The sequence below is a fragment of the Triturus cristatus genome, chromosome 12 (genome assembly GCF_964204655.1).
Source record: "Triturus cristatus chromosome 12, aTriCri1.1, whole genome shotgun sequence".
NCBI classification, from domain to species: Eukaryota; Metazoa; Chordata; class Amphibia; order Caudata; family Salamandridae; genus Triturus; species Triturus cristatus.
The window spans coordinates 665,855,514-665,881,743 of NC_140595.1; the positions used below are offsets into that span (position 1 = coordinate 665,855,514).

At 44.6% G+C, this 26,230-nt stretch overlaps 1 protein-coding gene across 4 annotated transcripts in view; it reads right to left on the bottom strand.

Annotated features, from left to right (window-relative positions):
• LOC146780067 (DNA topoisomerase I, mitochondrial-like) overlaps window positions 1–26,230 on the bottom strand; it is a 1,246,550-nt gene that overhangs the window by 1,009,289 nt on the left and 211,031 nt on the right. For all 4 annotated transcript variants that reach the window (XR_014972079.1, XM_085637972.1, XM_085637970.1 and 1 more), the window contains exons 5-6: window positions 3,347–3,494; window positions 3,188–3,243 (exon numbers count right to left, since the gene is read on the bottom strand). Coding sequence is in view for 3 of the 4 variants with exons in the window: in XM_085637972.1 (XP_085494098.1) it covers window positions 3,188–3,243; window positions 3,347–3,494 (204 nt within the window). In the remaining variant the exon portion in view is untranslated. The remainder of the gene's footprint in view (window positions 1–3,187; window positions 3,244–3,346; window positions 3,495–26,230) is intronic.

A 26,230-nucleotide genomic window follows, 5' to 3' on the forward strand; every position in this document is an offset into this window, starting at 1 on the left:
AAATCATGTTGTGATGGATCAAGAATAGCGTTCTGCACAATGGATTTAGACAGAATAGAATTCACGTGTGATTCCACCAGCTTAGCCAAAAACGGCAGCTGGGAGATGGGCCGATATTGGCCAGGTTCGACCGGGTCCACAGAAGGTTTTTTTTAGCAATGGGATGACTTTAGCGTGTTTCCACGCCCGAGGAACGGAAGCTGACAAAGACAAGTTGGCCAGATCTAAGCTCACAGGAGAGATCAGTGAGTGAAACTGGCGATAGTGGGCAGGTGTCACAGGGTCAGCCGGGGAGCCTGATTTAATTTTTAAGCACAGGGACTCAAATTCAGAGGGCGTCAAGGGAGGGAGCGATGACAAGCTGTTGCCCCCCAAGGTATTCCACACTCCTGGTGCCTCCCCCTCCATAGAGAAAGCCGCCTTTGGTAGGACCAGATAGATCTGCTCTACTTTGTTAACAAAGTACTGCGCCAGCTCGTCGCACTGATGGTTGGAGGCAATGGGAGAGATGCTAGTAACACCCGCGCTCTTCATGCCTTTGAGCAGGGAGAAGATGGTCTTAGCAGGATTAGGGCTGGCCAAGATTTTATTGGCTACAAACTCTGCTCGTGCTCTCCGAATGCACTTGTGGTACTGCTTAACATCCGCCCGGTATTCTAAGTTTGCTACCGCATCGTACAAGCGTCTCCATGCGCGCTCTAGCTGCTTGCAGCCCTTCTTAGCTAGAGTTGGTGAATCATTGAACCACGGATTAGTTGGCCCTCGCCCCTTTCTTCCTCGTTTGGCCAGGATGTAGCGATCCAGGCCGGCCGGCAGCCATTCTTGGAAACACGAATTTGCCGCATCCACATCTGGTGGTAGCTGAGGCCTATGCCCAGATAGCCAGGCAGAGAAAAGATCCAAGTCTAACTTATGCCAAGGGCGTTTGAGAACTTGGTCTGGGCAAATCACATCAACTTTGCTCTGCATCTGTAGAGAGAATGAAACCAAAAAGTGGTCAGTCCAAGCCTGCAGGACCAGCGGGTAAATTTTATAGGACTAAGGTTGGAAAAAATAGGGTCCAACAAATGGTCGGCCACGTGTGTACCCTCGAGAACGAGCTGCGTTAGCTGGAAGCCCTCTAAATCGGCCAAGAAGCTGACAATCTCGGCTTTCCCACCGTTCTCAAGATGGAGATTGAGAATCCCTCAGATGGTAAAATTCGCCGTCTTACTGGCAAATTGTCCCACTTTGCTCAGTAGGTCTTCCCTAAACCCACTCCAGGGCCCGGGGGCCTATAGATTAGGAGGCCAGATACTGTAAAATTGTGGTTGAGCCCGATTTTAAATGAAGCGCTTTCGCAGTCCACTATGTTCTCCTTACACAGGCTGAAGGTACAAACTTCCTTAACGACCACTGGAACACCGCCCCCCTCTCCCTCCCCCTCTGTTAATGGTCTCTAACACATAACCTTGAGGAAGAGCCAACCAAGGCTCTGCCACTGAGTCTTGGGTGAGCCAAGTCTCCGTTAGGAATAGAGCATCAGGGGAATCATCAGCTAAGAGGTCAAGCACCTCGGCATGATGTTTCGCCAGCGAGCGGCAGTTCAGGCTGAGGACCTTATACTCTGTATGGCCTGGTGGGCATAGGACCCTCTCCACTAGGGCCAGCTTGAATGCACAGAATTCACAGTGGAAAGATCGATCCTGAGAGGACCAAGGTTGAGAAGGGCAATTGGATGCCAAAGCCAGGAGTTCTTCCCGTGAATACCTAATAGAATCCACAGAGAAATATGCAGGGGTCCTGACGACTGGCGATGGACCGGCGCAGCCGGGCTTGCCTTTGGCCATTTCAAAATTCCTAAGGAGAGTGGGCAAGATCTAGCTCACCATATCCCAGAGAACATATATGTGTGTACCACAGCAGGCGAACATTCAGATTCTCTGTCTAGTCAAGCAGAAGGGAAGGCATTCGGGTGCACTGTGCTGTCCAAAGCCTTCCCTACTAGACTCCAAATGTTTGGTGCTGTATCAAGAGGACCAGATCACCTGTACCAAGCTTTCGGGGTCTAGAAATTGGGAGGTTTACCAGCAGCAGCAAATATGGTTTTGGTCACGGAACAGATCGCATTTCTGTCAATGCTTCACTGAAAGGTAGCAAAGGCTATGAAGTTGAATGGACAGGTTGTAGATTGCAGATTTCTGTAATCAAATTAACATAGGTTTTAACAGTTGGCAACTTTAGCTCCTAAACCTCCGCAGCCTTATGAACCATTACGGCAAAGGAAATGCTTCCCTTGGTGGGGGGACAATTCAGTGTCTGGAGAGGTATCAGGACCATAAGTATTTTCAGGATATAAATCCAGGCCAGCATCAGTATAATGAGGGAGCAATAAATGGCCTCCTTATCCTTGTCAAGTGGCACTTTCTGAAGGTTCGGTATGTTATAAGATTCAGAACCAAATAGGTCCACGAGGCACTGAATAAAGATTTTCGAGCAGAGGCACAGGCACTGCTGGAGACTCCGCACACACCATGTTCTGAGCCTTTGTAAGCCAGTAGGCGAGACACTGGTTGAGATCTACCTGAACTCTACTCCAGATCCCAAAATTGCTACAGACTGGCAATACCTGAATGCTTACAGGAAAGGAGTGCGTTGTGCAGCCTGGCACTGGCAGGGGGCCAAAGTGGAGGCCAAACCATGTCAGTCAGCGCCCAAGGGGGATGGGATATAGGGAGAAGACATTTCTCTAACACATTGTCACTGACAATATCATTTTTGATATTGCTGAACAAAAAGTATTTTTTAGAGCTCAGCTTCGCTCTGGATCTGTATTGAAGGGCACAGAAAATAAGGAACTGAAGGCAGTGTGCAGGTGTAATACCTACATACGACTCCATGCCATCACTTCCACTAGCAGGTTGAAGCCACCGTAGAGTCCACCAGTTTGTGAGAGCATTTGCTGGAACTAGCTCTGGATCCGATCTGGCATCTGGGTGAATTTAAAATGTATGGAATCTGTGGTTAAGTACCTATTAGAATATAAATGGTAATATAATAAACAATTTAAACAGAAGAAATTGATAAACAATAGTGGTCCATAAACAAAAGTGTGGTCTCAAAATATTAAATGAAAATTATGTATATTCAAAGAACATTACAGGTAAACACGAATAATAATTTCCACTAGCGGAGGTAAACAACCTACCAATCATCAATTTGATCTTTCAGGTTCAGTCCATTGGTTGATAATTTACTTCGCCTCTGAGAAAAAAAACATAGGAACAATAAATTAGTAAATTTCAGCCTTTATAAATTTCTTCCGTGCTCAAGCCTCGAGTAATTGCTAACTTTTTATTTTTTTTACCTTTTGATGCTTATCGGCTTTTCCTTTGTTTTCCTTCCCCTTTTCATTCTCTTTGTTTTCTTCATTTTCTTCAGCACCACTTAGGGTCGTCTGGGATCTTTTCAGTATATCGGTTTTCTGTGACTCAGACAATTTGTTCACCATTTTTCTGGAATATTGACAAAGATGTACTTTACCACTGGGAAACAGTTTTCAAGAGAAGGGAATTACAATGATCATTCTCTCAACAAAAGACACTAGCCAAATCTTAGCAACTATGAAGGGAGTCAATTTAATAAAACAATCAACATTAATAGATTATAATTTCCTAAAAGTACCAGTAGGAGATATCTACTCTGTTCAGATCATCCGTAACTCAGCTACTAAAGAAGGGCATCTAGTTTAATACTGTGACGTGTCTTTAAACTAAAATCTCAATAGAAGGGCACATCGTCTAACATCCAGTTTCACAATTAGATGGAAAACTTGGCACTAGCATAGAGCAAATGATTTACAATACTTCTAAACTGCAAAGCATTAGAGAGTTAATTGTTTTGTGTCTGGTGGTATAGTGGACTAATGCATACACTAAAGACCTGAATTTTTACCTCATGGTTATAGTTTAAATAGCAGAAGTTCCACTCCTCTTTTCACTACTTTAATGTGTAAGAAAATGTGTACCACAGAGTTGAGCAGCAAATATGTTATTTAGTGTCAAGATGCCACTTGCGGTTAACACGAAATTTACAAATACATTAGTTATTTAATATGCTTCGACATTAAGTTTTCAACAGTATTCTCAACTGCATTTCTGTAAGAAAGGCGAGCAGAAGAGCTGCTCACATAAGTCAGACAGCTTAATATCCACACCCCATTGGGGTCTGTAAGCTCAGACCGGATAATACGACACGTCACCACCATCACTGACCTTCTTCTGAAGAACCCAATAGGGTGTGGATATTGAGCTGTGATATTTGTATATGGTCACCTGGTATTTCCCTACAACATTAAAGAAGCAACGTTAGTGTTCCAATAATTTAGTGGAGAACTGATCCATTTTACACTTAGACTTCGATGTGACTTTGCTGTAAAGAAATACATTAACCCTGATGAAGTCCTCTCGGAGGATGAAATGCGTTTGCAGGGCTGTTTCTTTGATTTATCGAAGAGTAATAAAGAGTTGTTTAGAGACTTCGTATCACAGCTCCAATGTTATTTTGATATTGGAAAATAGTACATTAATATTGACACTATTGGGGGGCGTGGCTAGCGGCCAACAGGAATGGTCGCTCCGTTAAACAGCTCCGCAGCCCTCGCCTAGAACATCCGGAAAATATCCGCTTACAGCGCGACAGATTCCCCCTTTTCCAGGTGAATCGCTATCTGAAAGATAATAGCTGGATGACGACAAGATTCCTCAGCTGATATACGGCGGAAACAACCTCCGACGGAGTGACCGGGAGCCTCCCAAGATGGTGATAGGCTTCTACTAGGTGGAGAAGATTGCTGCCTTCTCGCTGGCAACAAAGCGACGCCAGCCCACGGCCGGTGAGAGTACGGGGCCTCGCTGCTCCGGCGCTAAGCAGACGCCGATCCATCACCACCGGAGCCAGAGGTGAGAGAGACCGGGGTGGGCAGCGCAGGCACGGTGGAGAGCGGCTGCCCCGCGGCGCGAGTTCCCCGGCTTAGAGGCCCTCCCGCTGCAACGCCCATATACCCCGGAAGAGGGGAAACATTATAGAGGCCCCCCGGGGGCAAACTGCATAACGCCCTCATCGCTTCCAGCGGGGCGGAAAGCGACGCACTGCCCACCTTGCTGCCAGTAACTGCCTACCTGAAGAGGTGCGGCCCTCTGCCAAATTGAGGCCCTGGCTCCAGGCCTACTCGGCTCACCACTGGGACGGCTGCCCTGCACACAGAAGCTGTCACATAGGGGCCTGTGTCCACATCTCTCTGGCCATAAGAGACTCACCTGAGGCCATATTGGAGAGTTGTGAGTTGTGTAGGTGGCCCTTGGACTGCAGTACTGACGGAGGAGGAAGGGGTCATCTCATTGACCTGCGAGTGCTGGTGGGGCCGTGGGGCCTACTGATATCTCTGCAATCTGGGCTGAAGCTGAACTCGGGGGGGGGGGGGGGGGGGGGGGGTTCGGGACACGTCTTGAATGCATCCACAAGACCCTATCTACTGATCCATGGCAGCAGAGCTGTGTGAGTCGCTGCCAAACCAAAATACAAGCACGGGGGTGCAACCCGACTTGTCTGGCTTCCCCAACCACGGAGGGGTGTTATATGCTCTCGCCTCACTCTGTAACTTAGAGGCCCGCTCCATACCACAACCCTCCCAGCGCCGGAGACAGTACCATCCCCCGGAGGCGGTTGAGTGCACAGGGGTCTCCGGCTAGATTACCGGATAAATCACCACACGTTTCCCACCCCCCCAGCGAACTTACCTGGAACCCCGACAGGGGCTTGCTTTTCCCTCGTGCTGGCGGCGGCTATTACAGTTGGGTCAGACTAACCACCGTGAGCAACCTCTGAGTTTTCTGGAATCCTTGTGTCCCCTCTACAACCATGGCTACGAATAGAGGGCTTACGTCTCAGATGCAGAAATAGCTTGCCAAGTTTGCCTGGTCTCGCAGACCCCACAGCCTCATTCCTCATCCAAAACTCACTCTGGAGGATGTCATGAGGCCATCGCTGCGGTGCACACTTAGTTGGAAACTCACATTGACTCGGTGAATGTAGAAGTCCCACTCCTGCGTGCAAACCTGAAGAAAATGGACTCAAGAGGAAAAGATGTAGAAGTCACCACGAAAGCTCTGGTATCGGACACCTCCACTCTGCATGGCCAGGTGTCCCAGCTTCAGGACCAAGAGAGGAAGATGGAAGAGCTCCTGGATGGCCATGAAGGGAGGGCGAGGCGGAACAACATTCGTATCCTGGGGGTCCCGGAACAATCAGAAGTGCCGACTGTAGATCTGTATGCGGAGGACTTGGTGCTCAACAAACTCCAATCGAAGCACCTCTCTAGTTATTTCTCCATCGAGCGAGCCCATAGTGTCCCGGGCGGGCGCCCAAAACCTGGAGCCCCCCCTCCAGACCTATAATCGCGAGGGTCTTTAACTTTCGGGATAGAGACATCATCCTCCAAGCAGCAAAAACAGGCCCTCCGATAAAGGTTGACAATGCAACTATCACCTTCTTTTCGGACTTTACAGTTAAGGTTCAGGCCCAGAGACGCAGCTTTATGGCGGTGAAAAAAGCCCTCAGGGACAAAGGAGATTAAGTACTCTATGCTGTTCCCAGCCAAACTCAGGGTGGAATCCGAAGGGAAATCATGGTTCTTCTTTTCTCCGGACGAAGCCTGGGAATGGTTTGATGGATGGTAACGAGTGGGGAGATCGCGGGACGGTAGCAACAAAAAAGATCCCAGACATTGTCAACGTGCCCCGCCGCTGTCCCAGGAAGGAAGACTGGGGGATGACCCCTTGGGTTGACACTGACCCTTTGCACTGAACTCTTCTTCTCTTCAGCGGCCTTGTCTGGGGGCCCTCTTGTACCCTTGGATTGCATTCTCAGACTTATCTGTGGTCACTACGTAATATTCTACCGTTAATAATGAGGTGATGTAATAGATCAAACTTGCAACCACGACACAGTGGTTGGGCTTGTAACCAGTTTGTAATCGGTCTTCGTTCAAAAGTCTGTTCGGCTACAGATCGGTTTACTAAGTGAGGATCTAATACACGCTGAGAGAAACATTCTTGGGTAAGGCGAGGGGTGATGGCGGCTGGCCGGACACCCTCTCAAGGATGGGGCGGGCGACAGGGCACTGCATAGTTGGGGTGTGGAAAGTTGTAATTCCACGGGCAGGGGGGGCGGGGAGGGAGGTGGGGGGGAGGGATAGTGGGGTTGTTCGTTGTTATGGTTATTTTACAACAGAGTACTCGGAGTTACAAGTGTCTGAAGGTACCAGATTTAGTTATATACACGCAGCCTGGATACAAAATAGCTGGGGACATGAACACAGATGTCTGTCGCTGCAGGCCGCGCTACCCCTCTCACTTCAAGGTGTCATATACGATGCTATTACGCGCCTCATTTATCCCCCCAGTTTTCTACCACCACCCACCATGATAGACGTCACATCTTCCAAGTTATCCATTATGACATGGAATGTTAATGGGTTGGGCAGCAAGATTAAAAGGGGGATAATCTTGCAACATCTTAAGCGACAACTTCCAGATCTTATCTTACTCCAGGAAACACACCTAGTCGGAAACAACTGCAAGGCCCTCAATAGCTGGGGATACATGCTTCTAGTCCACGCGGGTTTCACATCAGGATCTAGAGGAACAGGTATACTTATAAGTAAGAGCCTCGCCCTGACACATACTAAGATGTGGAGTGACCCGTTGGGTAGATTTGAGGTGCTCGAAGGGGTGTGGGAGGGGAGTCCGCTCAATGTAGTCTCAGTCTATCTCCCGCCCGTATTGGGGAAGGCTGCACTACAGGACCTTGGTAAAATTTTGGTAGATCTCCCCCAGGGTACTCTTGTTAAGGGGCGGTGACTTCAATATGGTGATGGATGAGGCGCTAGACAGATGCCCACTCAGACAGCCCCCCAGACAAACCACATACATGGCAGAGTTCACCCAAGCACTGGGTCTCACCGACATTTGGCATATGCTGCACCCTAGTGCAAGCTACTTTACACACTACTACAATGCACATAAAAGCATGTCTTGCATTGACTATCTCTTTACCTCAGCTGCGGACATCAGCCTGTTTCAAAACCCTCATGGCCTTCCGAGAGGCATATCTGATCACTCGCCCCTAGTAACTGACTTTACCGATTACCGCCATAGAGAACGTGGCCCCATAATTATAAATCCGTGGCTCCTTACAATACCAGATATTAAGGACGACCTCCTCGAACATACAGAACATTATTTTAGTTAAAATTTTGGCTCTGTCGACTCAGCCAATACCATCTGGCAAGCCTATAAGGCAGTGATCAAAGGGCGCGCGCACTGACACAAAAAGTAGGCTACATTAGAAACCATAACGTACAACTGGCTCATTTAGAAGGTGAACTACTACAGCTCGAAACTGCACACACTTCCTCCCCCTCTGACCACACAGCCCTTGCACTTCGCAATAAGCAGCTTGAATATAGAAATCTTGCCCAGGAAAAAGCCCAAGCTAGACTACTGTATACACGCCATATGGTGTATGAATTGGGCGAGCGAGCCGGTAAGATGCTGGCATGGCTCGAGCGTCGGGATCAGGCAGCCAGGTGGGTCCCGGAGCTCCTGCGTGATGGGCGGCTAGTTACAGATCCACAGAAGGTGGCAGATTCATTTGCCGACCATCTTGAGCAAATCTATTCTTCAAAAACGGTTGCCTCGGTAATCTCAGATAGCGACAGAGGCCTTAGATGCCGATATCACCTCAGAAGAAATCAGTAAGGTGATATTTGCTATTAAATCCAGGAAACCCATGGGGCCCAACGGAACTCCAATTTAATTCCTCAAGGGCATGGCCCCCAAAATAGCTCCACATTTAAAAAACATGTATGATGAAAGCTTGGAGCGGGGTGCTCTCCCCTTGGACCAACGACTGGCGTCGATCGTCGTTATTCACAAACCCAGTAAGCCAGCGACAACTTGTAGTTCATACAGGCCCATTTCTTTAATTAGTTTGAAGGCCAAGGTCCTGGCCAAACTCCTCGCTTGACGCTTGCTGACGGTTCTCCCCTCCTTGGTCCATGAGGACCAGTCTGGATTTATACCAAGCCGCAACACGGCCCTCAATATTCGCCGAGTCCATAATGTCCTGGGCAGGGAACCATACTTGCAAGAAGATGAGGTAATACTATCACTGGATGCCACAATGGCGTTTGACTCGATTGAGTGGCCCTACCTATTCGAGGTCCTGACCAGTTTCGGATTCGGTCCTCGATTCAGACAAGGGATCGCGCTATTGTATACCACGCTATTGGCCCAGGACCGAGTCAACAACTGCACTTCGCGGGTGTTTGCACTGCAGAGGGGGACAAGACAGGGATGCCCCCTGTACCCCCTCTTGTTCGCATTAACTCTGGAGCAGCTTGCACACTGGATTCGTAAAGATGCTTCCATACGTGGCCTGCGATGGAGTGAGGATGTAGAGGATAAAATATAATTGTACACGGATGATATCTTAATTTACATGGCATCTCCACGGGCTTCACTTAATAGCCTATTCCATGTTATCACTAACTTTGGTAAATATGCAGGATATACTATCAATTGGTCAAAGTCGGTACTATAGGTTCTTCATGGCCCCCTGACTCGGCTGCCACACGGATATGACGTCGCCGTGGTAACCGACGGTTTTAAATATTTGGGGATTTATATTACCACCGACCCCAAAACATTCTATGATCGTAATCTTCTTGGCCCCCTTCGAAAGTTGCAGGAGGATGTGCAGCATTGGAGGTCGCTGCCCCTATCCCTCCTGGGAAGAGCAGCCTTATTTAAAATGCTCGTATTACCTAGATTTTTGTATGCCCTCCAGAACTGCCCTTTCCCCATAGCGGACTCATTTTGCTGCCAGAGAGAGATCCGGACTATATTATGGGACATCAGGGCACCTCGAACTGCCCTCCGCAAGCTGATGAACGGGTGGTATGATGGGGCATCGCTCTTCCTGACCTTCGCCTATACTATTGGGCCTCACAACTGGTGGCCACAAACCACTGGATTCATGGCTCCCCATCGAATCCAGCCTTTCATCTGGAGAGGTATCAGACGGGGGGAGGCTATCTAGGCGCCCTGTATAGTAGGGCTCGGAGGGGCCGATATCTTGGACCCATGTCATTGACTGTGGCCGCCTGGCATCAAGCCACCAAACGTCTAGGCTGGGCAGATAAGCTCACGAAATCTACACCGCTCTGGTCCATGTAGAAACTGGGGCTACTCTGCCACCATACGGGCTTTGATAAATGGGACATGATCGGTATCACAACTATTGGCGATTTGGTACATCGAGGGAAAATCCTCACATTTAAAGAACTGCAAATGAAACACGATCTTGCGCCAAGCGAGGTTTTTCGGTATCTGCAAATTCGACATGCCCTTCAGACTACTATCCCGGACTTGTCCTCTATACCAGATTACTCTCCTCTGGAAGACCGCCTCCTCTCCGAACCGCTTTTTAAAAAGGCGTTAGACAGATTGACCTGACACCAGTGTTGGGGATCCTCAACATTTGGGAGGCCACAGATTTGACTGAAATAGAACAATAATGGGTGGCACTGGGGTACGTATTAGTGAAGAGAGCCATCGCAACCACTAACGATTGGCTAGGTGGTGGAATTAGATCGCTGCATGATAGCAGACAAGGAAGTTTATAAAATGCGGGGCTGCCCCAAGAAATGAGATCAAAAATGGAAACACTGGAATTCCTATAGGGGCAAGATTTGCACATCACCCACGGATGATATGGCAATGCACCGAAGAGTTGAATTATGACGCCCTTACTGAATGTGTTAAGTGATACTTAGCTGTTACAACATTGTGTTTTCGAACTGATATGTGTCTGATCTGCACTGATGACTGATTTGATTCAATAAAAAGTTTATATAAAAAATATATATATTGACACTATTGAACTTTGTGTACTTCATGAAAGGAGGAGAAACAATGAGAACAAATTCTACAGTGCAATTGCTGGATTCTTGAGACTCAATTTTTTGTGTTTCTTCGGTTTTAATGCATTTATGGTTTTGGAGTAGTATGACCATTAGAGAAAGTGCAGACCACTATTACATTGCGGAATTAGCACCTGTGCAACTGTCTTTAGCCAGTACTACTCTTGGTTTCGGATTATAAAACTAAATTTCACAATACCCAAAAAAAAATAATAGATAAATTCAATCAATTAATATAAAAAAATAACTAGGGAAGCCAATCAGCCTCGCTTGCCTAGAAAGGAAACTAGCAATTTGGTGATATATTTAGAGAATTCTTTTGTACTCTGAGAATGTATTGACTTTTTTTTGTATCTACATGTATGTTTCCCTTATCACATAGGGAACTCCAATTTGTGTCACTAACATTAGACAAGAGTGGACAGCTACAGAACAGGCATTTCTAAAACCAGGTGAGTAGGAGAAACTATAAACAAGTGACAAATCATAGTAAACCATTGCTTGTGTGAGAAGCACAAAGAAAAGGGTGTTCATGCAGATTTTTAAGCAAAGGTTTTGTGTGTTTTGAAATTGTGTCAGACCTTTAAAGCTGGTGGCAAGCTACTGTATAGAGTAGCAGTGGATGAAATTCATTTAATTTGTTTTACATACTTACTCAAACTTTTGGCTAATTAGGAGAAACTAGTCATTTGATAGTAAATTTTGCACGACAAAATGCAAAAACCAACCGCATCACGAACAGTTGCTCATTTTCTCTTATTTTCATGTGTGAACTATATAAGTTTTACTTTTAAAGGCGCATAAATACAAAAAGTGGCAAATTGGCGTCATTTTGGTAATTTGTGTAATAAGCAAAATTAGTAATTCCCAAAATGGAATGCATGGCACAGCATAATATAAATATTGCCCCGGCCAGGCCAGGTAAGGATATATGGTGAAGACTAAGAAAAACAAATTAATGTCGTCTGAACACTGGCGGGGTGTGGAGCCATGCACTGTGAAGGCAGTAAGAGGCCATGCAATGGAAATGGTGGGAAAAGAGAAATTAAAAAAGAATTCCTTCACAGAGAATCGTTTGGGATTTTGTAGCTCAGCATTGTACAAGCAGTAGGAGACTTCGGGTCAGTGAGAAAGGCAAACCCAGAATAAGGGCTTTATGCAGAAACACAGGAAAAGTAAAGACCGAGTAAGTGAAATCGTAGCATGCCAGGACTGGAGGTTCAGAGGCCTAATGCATTCACTGTTGGAATCCGTGTTTGACTTCTTCGGCACTGGCTCAAAACCTGGTATGTTCAATTAGCATTTCATCCTTTCAAGACTGATAAAATTAGTAAGGTTAGGTAACAAACATCTGTTATGTTGGCTCCAAGAGACCCCCTTCAGGGTGAAGGTGTGATTCATAAATACAGGTTCTTAGAAATATTTTGCAGTGCTTGTAATTGAATGTGATTAAAGCTCCAGTGAGCTCTACTCTGCTATTGTAAACAGAGAATTACCAGCAGAGGCACCAATAACCACCTCATTTAGCTGCCGGAACAGGGGAGGGGGGACATGGGGCAGTGTGTGTAACAATTCTTTTAACCAGTTGTTTATGGCTCTCTTGACTTTGATTGGCGATACTGGTCTTCAAACAAGTCATAAATAACCCTGCAGGAGACTAGTATGATGGGGGTGGGAGATTGGGGAACACGTGACACAAGGGAGCATGCAAGTAAAGTAAGGATAAAGGGCTGGAGATAAGGGATGGCTGGAGAAAGGAAGGACAGAGTGGATAAAAAGATAAAATTGCAAAACTCATTGAAAATGAAGGTGTGAAAGGCCCCATTTGGCAACATTGATTTCAGAATTTCCCTGGGGAAGGAAACAAGTGCCTGCTTTGCTGTGTCGATTGTCTTTCCAAGAGTCAAACCCTTGTCTAGACAGTTGGGCAATAAAGGCTGCAGAATAAATCTGTTTTCACATTTCTATAGAAAAATGTTTCTGGACCAGATGTATTGTACCCTGAAAAATATGGAAACTTATTTGTAAACGTTTTTGAACTACCCTTTGGTGGTGTAGGACAATGTTCCCATTGGTGAAACAAATACATTTCTAGGTGTTGCAACCAACCTAGTGAGATAAAATCAAGAAAATATAACGACAGCAGCAATTGATGCAGTTCAATCTATGACACGCGTGTTCCCTAAGCAACTCACCGTGCACAGTGCACACAGTGAAGAAACTAAAACATAAGTGGTATAGTAATTGTGCCCAACTAATGTGTCTCTCAGTTGTGACATGCTCATTATGAATTAAAAACCGGGGTAGTAGCAACCCCAATATAGTAGATGAAACTGGCAGACTCACCCAATTAGAGTTGGGGACTCACTTCATCTTCTCTCTGCCACTCAAACTTATAGGATTCTTACAAGGCATTCAAGTTTCAAATTTGTCCCTTGTCCACCCTGCTTTTGTTTCATATCTTCTCCCCTTGTCTCATTCAACTGCTCAATTTCCCTAAAATGCCCCAGTTACTCTTCCCTTTATCCCACTTCACAATGCGCTTTATAACTGATATACTTCAGATTATGAGGTTTTGGGCATTTAAAGGAGGTTTCAAGGGGAGACTAATACAGAACCAATGGCTTGAGTAAACACCACAACTGGGTGTCAGATACAGATTTCCTGAAGTTTTCTTCCCGCTCCTACATAAGGCCGGCTGCTCATTGCCCAGAATCCAGAGTGATATATGTTAGACTTGGGGGTCTCTAGTTGGCACAGGTATGCACTTGTGACAAATAGGGACCCTTGCCTGTAGTCAGGGTAAGGGGGTACAGTCTTAAAATAACCCCTGCTCACCCCCTTGGTTGCTTGGCACGAGCAGACAGGCTTATCGCAGAGGCAGTGTGTAAAGCATTTGTGAACACATGCAGTAATCAAGTGACAACACTACAGATGGACACCACACAGGTTTTATATCGAAATAAGTTTTCTTTATATAGATTTACCACGAGACCATTAAAACGACAAAAATACACAACACTGTTACTTTAGATGGTAGAATTTTGCTTAGCTCTCTTTAGTTCTTAAATGCGACACTTTTAGTCATTGTACCTTTTAGATGCGACATGTAGGACAACGAAAGTGTTGCAACGATGTTGATGCGTTGAAGATTTTGGTGCAAAGAAATAAAGACGTTAAGATCTTCCAGATGCGGCACGCTTCTCCGATGTTGCGAGAAGACTCGATTCGATGCGTCAGCTGCAACAGCGCCACCCCTTTACGCGATGCGACGACAACGGCTATGGCAGCGACACTCTTCTCCGACGTTTGCGAGATGCTTGTGCTCGATGCGACAACTGCAGTGGCGACACCCTGAGATGAGACGACAACAGCTCCGACGGCAGCACGCGTCTCCGTGGATGCGAGGTACTTTTCTTGACACGGTGCAATGCGACAACTACGATGGCGACACGCTTCGTCGGTGTTGCAGGACACTTCCTGCATGATGCGAGACACTTCCGCTCGATGCAATGCTGCAGCGGCAACACACTTTACGAGAAGCGACGACAACCGCTCCGACGGCGGCACGCTTCTTCTTGAGTCGCGCTTCCAGTTCCTTGCGACACAAAGTCCCTCAGAAGGCCCAACAGCAGCAGGCACTTCCAAAGAACTCTGGGGAGCTGGGGGGTGAAGTATGTTGTTCCTGAGACTTCAGCAGGAGGCAAGCTCTTTTCCAAGCCCTTGGAGATCCTTCACAAGTTGAGCAAAACTACACACAAAGTTCCTTTCTCCTCTCTTTGGCAGTAGGCATCCCCTGCAGGCCAATCCCCCAGTTTCAGGGATAGTCTCTCCTCAGTTTCTTCTTGGTTCCTCTCCTCAGCAGAGGGTTCTTCTTGTTTTCCCAAAGTGATCTAAATTCTTGGGATCAGGGTTCCAATACTTATACTCCAAAATCCTTTGTCCTCTGAAGGCAGAGGGGCCTTTGCCTTGTTCAAACCGGTTCTGGTCAGTCCTGGAGCACTTTGTTTACCTGACTCCTCCTTTCCGAGTGCAGGGCAGAGACAGACGCACCACAGGAGGTGGAGCCAGCATTGTGGAGGGAAGGCACAGCCCTATTCAGGTCCCAGGTGCAACTCCTCCCACCCAACTAGATGCAGATCTCTATTCACCACTGGGACACCTCACCCTGTCTCCTGGAATTCCCCAGCCCTGTCACTCAAACTCCAGACAGGGAATACACAGCCTAGCAGAGGCAGGTTTGAATGGTTAGACAAGAAAATGCCTACTTTCTAAAATTGGCATTTTCAAACACAATGTTAAAACTAACTTCACTAAAAGATGTATTTTATCATTCTGAGTTCAGGCATACAATTCAAATTTCTACCATGTTCCCTGAGTCAGTTAGGATTATAAAAAGCAATAACCAAACTGCCCATTCTGGCCTATGGAGAACAGGTAGCCTTGCAATAGTGAAAAACAAAAATGGCTGTAATTCAGAACATGCCACACACACCAGGGCATGTCCTACCTTATCCTTACAAAGCACCCTGCCCTTGGGCCTATCATAGGGGGTGTCTGGTATGAAGAAAAGGGAAGGTTTAGGGACTGGCAAGTGGGTGCACTTGCTCAGTCAGCATGACGGTGCCAGACTGCACGCAGGCTCTGCAATGGCAGACCTTAGACACTTTTACAGGCTGCTTCTGTGGGTGGCACAACCAGTGCTGCAAGCCCACCAGCAGCATTTGGATTTACAAGCCCTGGGCACTCCTGGTGCACTGTACTAGGGTCTGACAGGTAAACCAAACCAACCAGTCATGGAATCACAAATTCATACATTAATTTACAATAGGGAGAGCATATGTACTTTAGCATTGATCAGCAGTGGTAAAGTGCCCAGAGTCATAAAACAGCCAACAACAGGTCAGAAAAAATATAGGAGGAAGGCAAAAAGTTCAGGGATGACCCTGCAAAAAGGGTGAAGTCCAACAATATACAACTAAACTTAGTGCAGCCCAAAAAGAGAAGACTGGAAAAAGTCCAGTTCTCTGAGAAAAAAAACTAATTACAGGTTAAAAAAAAAAACTCAAGGCAGGCGATGAAGCAGGGAACAAAGGAAGTATAACTGGATGACGGCAACAGCTCAGAGTGATCGAGTGAGTAACAAATACTGGTGTGATGTGGTGAAACTCAACTTGAGTCTGCTTATATAGGTGGCTGTACTTTTTGACTTGCCATTTAGTTGAGGCCATCTTGAATTGGATAGGTACATTAAAAAAATGGTCAGCAAAAACAAAAAACAAAGTATGCCATGGCACAGCAACCAAATTTAGGGTGTAGAAACAGGGTAAAAGTGTCAGTGTCAGAAAATTCATAAAACTGTGGTCAACAGTTTAGACTTTTAAAGATGGGCTATTTTTCAGACGTTGTCTCCATTTGGGAATCCCCGGGAACACCAGATTGTTTGGAAGATGCATTGAGTTTACCTGTGAAGCAAGCTGAAATAAAGTACTGGGGGGATCTATCTGTGGAAGGCTTGACCCCGTGGGATGTTTTGAATAACAGGTCAGGGAACAAGCTATCCAAGTTTAAATATTTTCAGCTTAATTCATGGTTCTCAACTATTATGGAGGAGGTGGGAGGAAATTGGGATTTTGAAGTTGCTATACAGGATATAAATCCAGGTGCCAAAGAGGTGGCGAAATGGTATGGGCAATTTCTAGAGGATGGAATGAAGGCTCTATCAGAAGTCTGGTTAGGTACTCTGCAAGAAGACTGCTTACAATATCTGTGGACTGAATCCTTAAAAACTCTATACGCCTTCGTTTCACCCGCCAATCTTAAACGTAATCACTTTTTTGTTATTCATAGGATCTAGTGGACTCCTGAGAGATTAGCTAAATTTGTATTGCAACCTGTTCCCAGTTGTAAGAGGTGTAAGCTTTAAATAGGCAGTGATGTTCATGTCTTTCACTTGTCCAGGGATCCAAGACTTTTGGAAGAACGTTGAAAACACTCTAAGGGCCATTTTCATTCAGGATAATGTCCTGACACAAACGTTGGTGTTGTTAGGGGTAAAGAAAGCATCCCGACAGACTTTAAATAACATGAAAAGGGGATTACTATTTTACTTGTTACTCCTGGCGAGAAGAGAGATTTGTAAAAAAATGGCTAGATTCGGAGCCCCCACATCTAATAGCACGGTTAAACTCGATAAAATGGACCTGCAAACTAGATACTAAAGGCAACCCTAGTCGCTCTAATGAGCTATGGAAGGATTATGTGACATGGTTAAAATAGGATCCAAACTTTAAAGTAGGTGGGGCTGGCTATCATCCCGGAAATAAGGTCCAATGATTACATCATGCCATGAGCTCAGTGGAGGTTTGACCCAGTTTCCGCTCCCCTCCTCCAAGATGCGGGCCAGTATGGCTCGGAGTCTCAATCTGCATGGACCATAGACTGATCGAGGATACACCGAAACGGTTAAGAATGCAGCAGTCATGGTGAAATGAGGACTAAAAAAAAAAAAGAAAATTCATTGTACATGGCGGTAACCTTGATGCCGGTTACAGAAATTGCTTACAATTTTTAAGGGGAAAAATGATGAAATGAAGACTCATCCAAACAAGGTCTCAAAAACAGAAGTAACAAGCATTTGCAATGCAATCTGTCTCGCCTTTGGAATCTTATATGTATTTAGCTATGCAGCACATTAGCCTGGGTGCTGAAACATCTACTGTTCTTTAACATGGAGGGAAAGTAAGCACCAAATTGCGTGACACGCCAGGTATGAGAACACATGGACTGAAATACTGCCTTTCAGCAGGAAATGGTATAGTCCAAAGTTCTGTTAATATAAAAGCAGGGCCTTCAAGGGTCATATCCCTGAAAATACAAGATTTGAAACAAATATTATAGTCTACGGGTGCTTGTGGAAGACAGTTTCGATGGACTGGAATCTAGAGAATGCTAAAGTGATTCTGGTATTTTACTGACCTCTGCTGGGTGTTTTCCAGCAAGAAAGTTAAATAGAGGCAGTTGCCAGAAAAATTAAAAAATAAAGTCCCTCAGCAGTAAGCAATTTGGTATTTTACTGACCTCTGCTGGTCGTTTTCTATCAAAGACAGTTAAATAGAGGCAGTGGAACAGAAAAGAAAAAGTCCTTAAGCGGAAGCAGCCAAGTCCTAGGGCTGATCTCCAGAGCCCACAAACTACATACACATACAAGTATATACTAAAATGGAGGAGTGTGGCTCAATTGTTAGAGCGGCAGACCCTGAAGCAGAGTTCTGGCCAGGGACCAGGGTTCGATTCCCGCCTCGGCGGGGCTCGGGCTCAATTTCCTCGGACCTGTCTATTCTCGCCTCGGTGCCTATTCTAATCACGGGCCCCACGCTGCAACTCTGGGCAATAGCTTGCTTAGCCTCCACACCGGCCCCAACAGCGCTAAGGATGCCTGGTTTCACCCTGGGGGTGCCCAGTAGTGGACACTTCACAGGGAAAGCCAGGAGGGGTTCCACAGCGGTATGAGTATCAGCGCCAGGAAACCGCAAAAGGCGACACTGCAAGGTGGCCGTCTGGTGACAGTGCGCTCTATAAGTACCTTGACATTTACATTTACATTTAAAATATATATACTAAAGTATATACAAGAGGTCTTGAATGCTCAACCTAAAAAGCAGAAGCGGGCACAATGAGTGGTGACTCCCCAAAAACACTGTACAAACCAAACTGTTTGCAATCTCAAAAGTAACAAAATATACTCACACTTAACACTGCAAAAGCATGTGTTTGTCATTGTATGCTGAACTAATATATGAAGATACCTATCCTATCTGGTATGCCAAGAGGTTTCAGTGCCAACGGTCAAATTATTTAATGATGTATGTTATAGAGTGTTCCTGCAAATTTTACCTATAGTTAAAAAGTGAAACATGTACAAGATAACATTTGAATAAAAAAAACATGCTAAATGCAACATTTGTATACGTAGGTAACCATAACAAAATGTTGTAGGGCTGCTCAATAAGCTGTTGAATTGAGTTAGCCTGATTGTCGATGCCATGTTGAGTAAAATATAATGCCTTCACATTGAAAGGCCTTTCACATTACAAGATGTTTTTCTTCTCTTTGCTGCAGGCGTTACCACATCAGAAGTCTACTGTTAACAATTGAATAGATACGCATGTTGTATTAGACAACTGATAGTAAGGTTCTCACCAGGAAGGATGATTTATGCAAAGAAGTTTTTGGACTGCAAGAAAACATTGTAACTCCCAAAGGATGAATGTATTAAAGACATGTTGCTATGAGAGAAAGGGGAGTTTGCCGGTTCCCAGGAGTTGCTGATATTCTACTGGTGGATGAAGACAAAGAAAATAATGTTGCAACATAGAATTTGTGTGTTTATATTAGTACATGTTCCTTTACCAGCAAGCTAGATTGCAATCCCTTACCCACATGCTGTACATGTACTCGTCCAAGATCTTCTAAGACTTCTCAGCAGAAGAAGTTATTTAGGCTAATTTTAAATCTCTGCTGATTTAAGACTGACAAAGCGAAGGCTTTATGCTTGCACATTGATCTCACTCCCTTATCAGAACTTTTCATTGGGTTTCTTTTTCCCTCCTAATACCACATTTATTTAGAATAGAGCATTTCTTTTATGGAACACGCTAGTTAAATTACTACTATCCCAACTGTGATTTTAGCTAATATTTGTTGCATCTTATAATCAAATATGGATTGATTGATTATATTTGCCTTTAATCCTGAAATCTAATCTGAGATATAGAAAACCATGCTCCCTCAGAGTACTTCAACCTTATCAGCAATCAAGGGGGGTAGGGGTTACAATAGGTGAACAGTAACTGATGTTGCATGCGGCTGATTTCACAAATGCAGATCAATGCTAATCAAAATAATGTAAGGTCAAAGGTTTTATAATTTGTTTGCCTCGAGGAATGAAGGGTATTTTTGAGCAGTGGCAGTAAAGTGGTAGAATCACATTTATTTAATTTTATCAATGATGCCTGCAGCCTTTCCTTCTTACAGTTAATTCACTCAGTAAATTGAATCCCTTATTCAAGACTATTGTTTTTAAATAGAAACGGTGGCAGGATGTGGCCTAATGGCTTAAGCATTAAACTAGGAGGCACGTTCAACTCAAAGACTCCTGCCAAAGGCAGAACAAAGACGTCACTCCTTCACCTTGCAGTAGAAAAGGTGAGCCCTTCCAAAAGCCACTATTTATGCCCAACGGTAACGATTACTGAAGGGGTCCCTTGCGAGAAGTGCCAGAGGGTGGCATAAGGAAAATCCCAGTCTCATAAAGCATGTTTGAGTGTCAATACATTTTACTTGGCCAGTTCTCTTTAGGTTTGTTTTTGTTCATTCATTGATCTTGCAATGGATCAATAGGATAGAACCTGGATCTTTAAAGAGGCCATAAGGTGATTATGTCACAATACATTTCAAAATCCAACCAGACGTCAAACAAGTCCATGTTCTAGAATGCCTATTGGTGATTGTTAGATATGCAAGAATTGGCGAAGAGAATTATTTCTCTACACTGGATGACCCATTTGGGCCTGAAAAAACCCTATTAAAGTTGAGTAAAGTATCATATTTAGGCCTGCTGCTACTGCATTACAAGGTAGGACAGGAGAAACCACGACTATAGGAAGAGCTTTTTTGGAAAGCAGTGGCTGGAATCAAGGAAAAGAGATCCATGTGGGTCAAGAGAGCAAACTTGTGTAATGAGCCTTTGAATACAACCATCATGATAACTCCTGCGATGGACTGCATAATAACTGCAACCAATCACCATTTTGAAGAGAATATAGAAAAAGCCAACACACAAAAGTGCAATGGTCCAACAAGTCTCAAGTAATTACCATAGTAGGACAACAATTTCCTCGGGATAACGTGAGCGCAGCACATGCCATAAGAGAGGAATGCACTTAGTACATATATGGTGTCTGCCTTCCCGCTACAGTACCTAAATACAGCACAAGCATTATAATCAATGACAGCACTATGAGTCATAGTGAAAGTAGTAGTTTGTGTCCAAAAGAGAAGGGGTGCTCCTGAGACAAATAAAATAGAGAAAATAGGGGAATTGGATATGGGCCATTGTGGCCATGTAAGATACCTTAAATGCGGCACAACTGATTGATCCAATCCAGTACTTGTAGGAGCGTATCTGACCAGGCAAGAAATCTATTCAACACTTTGAGGTGTGTGTAGGACTCCGGGATTTTGCTTTTTTTCTTAATCTTGGCGAGTGTACTGGACTGGTCAGCTGAAACCGCCCCTCCCCCACTCCATTGTAACAAAGATGGAACTTCCAACTATTTTCCCAGATATATGGGCCAAGAGATACATTTCAGCACTTCTTCGGGCTGGTATCAATGTAGCACCCTCCCCCTGAGCTAAATAGCTGGGTGATGGGAGTGGATCATTGTATGGCACTGTTACAGCGTAAAAGCTGAATATTCTTTACATGAGATAAAAACAGATTATGGCAACGAAACCCTAGTGTGCACTTTGCACACGTCTAGAAAAATAAAACAGAAAAGCTGAAGTACCAGCACTGTAGAAGTGTTTGGATTTGTAGCAAAATATTTGACTGTAATGAATTTAACATGCTAATTAATGGATTACCTTATGTTTTTAAAGTCATAATGAACGATTGATGAAAATGCTTTTAATATGATGCAAAATACAAAGTATTAATATGAAGCAGTATATCAATGTAACAAATGAGTTGTACATATCATTGTGCAAATATTATTGATGAGACTAAATATCTCTATTGCTTTCGTTGTAATGCACCATAGGAAATGAAATATTGGTGCTATGTAAAAAAAAAACATTTTATATGACTGAAACTTTCAGCATAAGTGCTTTACATTATTACAGTCATACATTTCTTAAAATTATTGTTATGATTTTTAAGAATTGTTTGCATGTATATAGTTTTACAACTTCTGGTAGTAGGCCATGCTCAAAGTTAAACATTTCTATCCACAAATTACTGACAAACATTACAATGATTTCCTCATATGACGCTTGATTTCTTTAGTTATGCTTAAACCTAATTATGAGTTTTTTACTAAAGAAATACAGACTTTAAATTCATTAAATAAGCATTCCCTCTAGGCCTTCATTATTTCATAAGCCCGATGGATTTTTGTTACGTTTCCTCAAATGTTGATTTATCGGTCCTTTTTACGCACCATTTCTAGGTAAACATACTTTCCTCAGCAATTCTTTTGTGAGTGAATTGATGGGAACTTGACTCCTCGATCTAAAACACGAAGAGCAGTAAAGTAAAAAGGCTATTTGTCAACTAACCTGTGAGCACAGAATGGGCAGTTGATTCTCATGAGCGACATGTGAAAAGATGTTAAGTATCAATTTTGTACCTGGAGAGCAGAAGAATGGTCACATGATGACCACACCATTGTGGGGTGACAATGTCACAGATGTACTATTTGTAGTATAAAAAGTGACTTACCAAGGAGGAGGGGGGCTTCTCTCTCGCTCTCTCAATTGTCTACACAATCCATTGTCCCTATATGCCTTTGCCATGGGGGGGGGGGGGGTGGAGGAGGGGGGAGGTCTTGTTTTTTCCTCTGGATCCATTGCAGAGCCTCTTGCCTTTTTCCCCATGATGATGAACTTGCCTGCTGGACGATTTGGAGTGGTCTGGTGAGAAACCAGACTTTAACTTTCCTAATTATTGCTCTATTCCACAGGCCCATGCCCTTTCCTTTAGTGGACTTCAACTTGAGCCTTTACCCGATGCTAGGATAGCTTTTGAACCAGCCTCCTGTCTTTGTAGTGTTAGGAAACCCCAACCGAACCCATCCTTTATATGGGTTCTTGTATTCAGCAATTGGTTTGGCTAAATGTGTGGTTTTATAATATGCGTTTTAAGACTCAGGACTGAACTACTTAACATTTAACATATGACTTGATTTTCCATCTTTAATACAATTAACCAATCTATCTAAATTGTTGGAGTCATTTATTTCGTCTTAATGTTTCTTCCGCAAAAACTGTGCTTACAAAATATTGATTTCTAAATGCATGATAGGGAGAGCCTGAGAATATTTTCAAAACTTCAGTTTATTTTGCTCTTCACTGTTGCCACAGCAGAGCTTTTGGTTTGTATGATTGTTAGATTGAACTTCTTTAGATAGTTGGGGCTTCCAATTGCAATGCTCTATTTCTATAGCATGGTTCTGAGAGTAGTGTACCTAAACCTGATATGTAATTTGTGAGTTGGCTACCAATTATTGATCCTCATTGGGTGGCCAACAGTTCGATGCCCTGATTTCTCACCTCACTGTGATGAAGCAAGGTCCATCGGAGGACCAATGCCTCGGTGGATAAAGTATAGAATCTGAGTGAAGTGACTAAGGTAGTGGAATCCAGTATTGGGCCCAGAACCGAAAAGCTTCTGCTGCAACAATGCTTGGTAGCAGAGTAGTGGTTTTGTTCAGTGACGTGAAGAATTTAGGGTGCTCAAAACAGATTTCTCCTTCCCAGTCAAAAAGCCCAAAATCTCATGGTTCAGCATAAGGATTGGTGGGGTACCAATGGAGTGGAGAGGACTTCTAGCAGCAAAGGAATGAGAGCATTAATAGGGATGTGCACTGCGATTGTGTTGGCTTAGATTGCGGTGTTTCAAAATGACTGATGTTATGCGAAGTTGAAAAAGTTGTGTGCTTATGGCACTTGATGCACAAGAGTTAAAGTTAAAGTTGTTTTTGGGTCAGTTTGTGGCCTAAGATCCAGGGAAATACACCAGCATGGTAGGGCCAGCGTAGGAGACCGAGAAAAGTTGTCTGCTGTGTTGTGGTGGTTGTCGCCAGACGTTGTAGATATCTTCTTGATAGGGACTCTTTTGTGCATTAGTGGTAAGCGGTTGGTATAGTTGATCTCTGGTGCACAGGGTATAACTATTAATCAGGGTGAAATCCTGACTTAAGTTTCATTTGAAGTGAATGATAATTTGAAATATAAAAGATAGTTTGTTACCTTGTGAGAGTAATAATTTAGTTTCCTTTAAGTGGAGCAGACAGATTTTGAAGTACTGGGTATTTTAGACCCAGCAGTGCAGGGGCACACACCCTATGACTTCTGGGTTCTCCCTGTTCCAGACCTACAGAAACACAGAGTCTTCTGGGTGAAGTCAAAGATCGTTTATTGGCTGCAGACCAATTACAGGTATCCTAGAAGTACAACAGCGTGTATGTTCTCAGGAGACTGCTGAAAATCATAGGAACGGACTTCATCTTAAATATGCTTTTTCTTGCCTCAAGCATACATTCCTAGGTTTTATGATACGGTAGTAAACAAGTGTACATTACAAAGAAAAAGGCAGAGTCATGATGACCATCCCACATTCCAGTTCGGCCAGCCCACAATGATTTACACAGTAAGGTTCAGATCCCACATTTGATATCAATAGGCCCCAATAAAACACGGGCAGCTCCTGTTGATAGAAACAAGTCATAAAGCAGGAACAGTCAGGTGTGAAAGAGATTAGCCGGAGGCCAGTGTAGAATGAAAGGGTTTTATGATGGGTCAAGCCCTGATGCTAATCACAGGTGGACGGAGGAAGGGGAGCTCGTGAGACCAGTTTGACCTGGGGCAGCAGAGCCAGCTGCCCAGGTCACAGAGAAGTCAAAGGAAAGCACATGTACTGTGAGGCCCGTATTTGCTCCATTATAGCCTATGTGAGGGCAATGACAAGATGGCCACCGCTTCCAAAATGGAACCCGCGTAGTAACGTGAAACAACGTGTACACAGTGCATTCATAGCTAGAACGATATATAAAGCACTCGTACATGCCGCATTAACCATTTGCGGTTTGCTGATACCAAGATAGACGGGGGTAGGACCCTGTCCCCTACGCGGTCCCGAATATTAAAGTACGACAGACCCTCCTTTTGCCCTTACATAGGCAATCACTATACTCATCTTAATCCGAGTCTAGGTCAATGTTCACGAAGTCATGGAGATGTTGCTGTAGCATCATTCTATTACTTCGCTCGTCTCTCGATACAGGTTTCCTTACACATAAGGTAGCACAGAGGCCACATATCGCAGGAGCACACTGTATGCACAGACAGAACAGGAAAAGAATGGCTAAGATCATTCCAATGACCATCAGAACTTTCCAACCCCAGGCAGATATCAGTTCCCAGAACCACCCCACCAGTGACCAGTCTCCCTTATCCACGTGTATGGATTCAGATATTTTATGGAGTTTGGAGATGGCTTGATAGACTGTTGAAGCGTTATCTGGTATGAAAATGCAACAACTGGATTGGATAACCTTACATACCCCACCACGGTCTGCAAGAATAACGTCTAGAACCATGCGGTTCTGCAAAGTCATAAGGCCATCCGCTTGGAGCTCAGCTGTCAGATTACCAAGGGCACCAGCCGTCACATTAACAGTGGATTCAACCACACGTGTCAGTTGTCTCAGGTTCCTACTATTCACCATAGGTCCCCAAAACGGCAGGAAACCCAAGAAGAAGTCTCCCGCTTCCTGACCGGCAGTATCCTCCTTACTAATCACACCTCTCACAACTCTAGTCTTGTGATAATCAGAGGCGGCAGTGAATGTTGGCGGTAGCAAGTTCGCAATATAACATGTGCCCGAGAAATCAGGGGGCAGCCATGTGTATGCTCGGTCATTGCAGATGAAATATGTACCCTTGGCAGCCAAAAACGCAGGGGAAAACTGTGACGGGAAAGTGTACGTTTCAGTACAGTCACTTCTTCCCAGTTGAGCTCTAGGATTCTTACCATTACCCTGTAAGCAGAACCGACCCATGTGGGGTACGACCCAGATTGGGGATGAGATTTTTCGCTGTCTTTCACCTAGACTAATACTATACCCCGTCGCGTTCCACCCTACATAAGCTCTCAGCTCTTCTTTGGGAATGGATGAGTATGCATCAATATCCCTACTCATATCGGCAATTCCTCTCACTAAGGCTTTATTATTTGTACCAGGTCTGATGGAACGCGGTTGTCGCGGGGAGTAAGCATCTAGAGCATAGAGGAACATGGTCTGGAATGCCCATGACGATCCATTGTAACTAAATGGCAGTACCAAATAGGGAATACCCTTGTTAATGGTATGTGGCATTAACCCACACACCCAGCAATTGGTCGTATTCATTACTAGTTGGTGC